The 864-nt window shown below is 49.5% G+C and overlaps 1 protein-coding gene across 1 annotated transcript; it reads right to left on the reverse strand.

Moving 5' to 3' along the window:
• Positions 1-309: 309 nt before the first annotated feature.
• On the reverse strand, positions 310-864 carry LOC136124536 (large ribosomal subunit protein uL22-like). Its single transcript, XM_065879279.1, has one exon. The coding sequence runs from the start codon at positions 862-864 to the stop codon at positions 310-312; it is 555 nt and encodes a 184-aa protein (XP_065735351.1).

Raw genomic sequence — 864 nt, forward strand, 5'->3', positions numbered from 1 at the left:
TTTTGGCTGCGTTGGGTCTTCGTTGCTGCGCACGGGTTTTCTCTAGTTGCGGCGAGCAGGGGCTACTCTTCCTTGCGGTGCGCGGGCTTCTCTTGTTGCGGGGCACGGCCTCTAGGCTCATGTGGGCTCAGTAGTTGTGGCGCACGGGCTTAGTTGCTCCACGGCACGTGGGATCTTCCCGGACCAGGGCTCGAACCCGTGTCCCCTGCATTGGCAGGTGGATTGTTAACCAGTGCGCCACCAGGGAAGCCCAAGCTCAATAAGCTTTTTTAAATTTTTACTTTTATTTGCATTTATTTTTTGCAGCATTTATTCCCGGGCCATAAGTTTTTGTTTCTTCAATTTCTTCTGGGATATCTTTTTCTTCTGGGCAACCTCCTCTTCTGGTTTAGGAACAATCTGTTCTTTTTCAGTAAGGATCATCTCAGTGTGGCACGGAGAGCTCATGTATGGGTTGATCCGACCATGAGCTCTGTAAGTCCTGTGCCACATCTTGGGGGCTTTGTTCACCTGGATGTGCTCAGTGACCAGAGAATCTACATCTAAGCCCTTAAGTTCAGCCTTACTCTCTGCATTTTTGAGCATGTGCAGTAAAAATTCAGCACTCTTTTTGGGCCACCGACCCTGCGTCCAGCCCCACTGTTTGGCCCGGGCACACCTACCAACTCCACCATCGTAGCGACGGAATGGCACACACTGCTTCTTTAAAGTGACATCCTTCAGATACTTGGTGGCTTTTCGGATATGCATACCCTTAATGGCCTGGGCTGTTTCACGAGTGTTCTTAAAGTGAACACGAAGATTTGAACCTCTCGACTTGCATGATTTTGTGGGATTTTCTGGGTCAAGTGAATAGCGAACCAT

The sequence above is a fragment of the Phocoena phocoena genome, chromosome 6, assembly GCF_963924675.1.
Source record: "Phocoena phocoena chromosome 6, mPhoPho1.1, whole genome shotgun sequence".
Classification (NCBI taxonomy): domain Eukaryota; kingdom Metazoa; phylum Chordata; class Mammalia; order Artiodactyla; family Phocoenidae; genus Phocoena; species Phocoena phocoena.

Coding starts and splice junctions, on each gene's coding strand:
- LOC136124536 (XM_065879279.1), bottom strand. CDS start 864: ATGGTTCGCTATTCACTTGACCCAGAAAATCCCACAAAATCATGCAAG.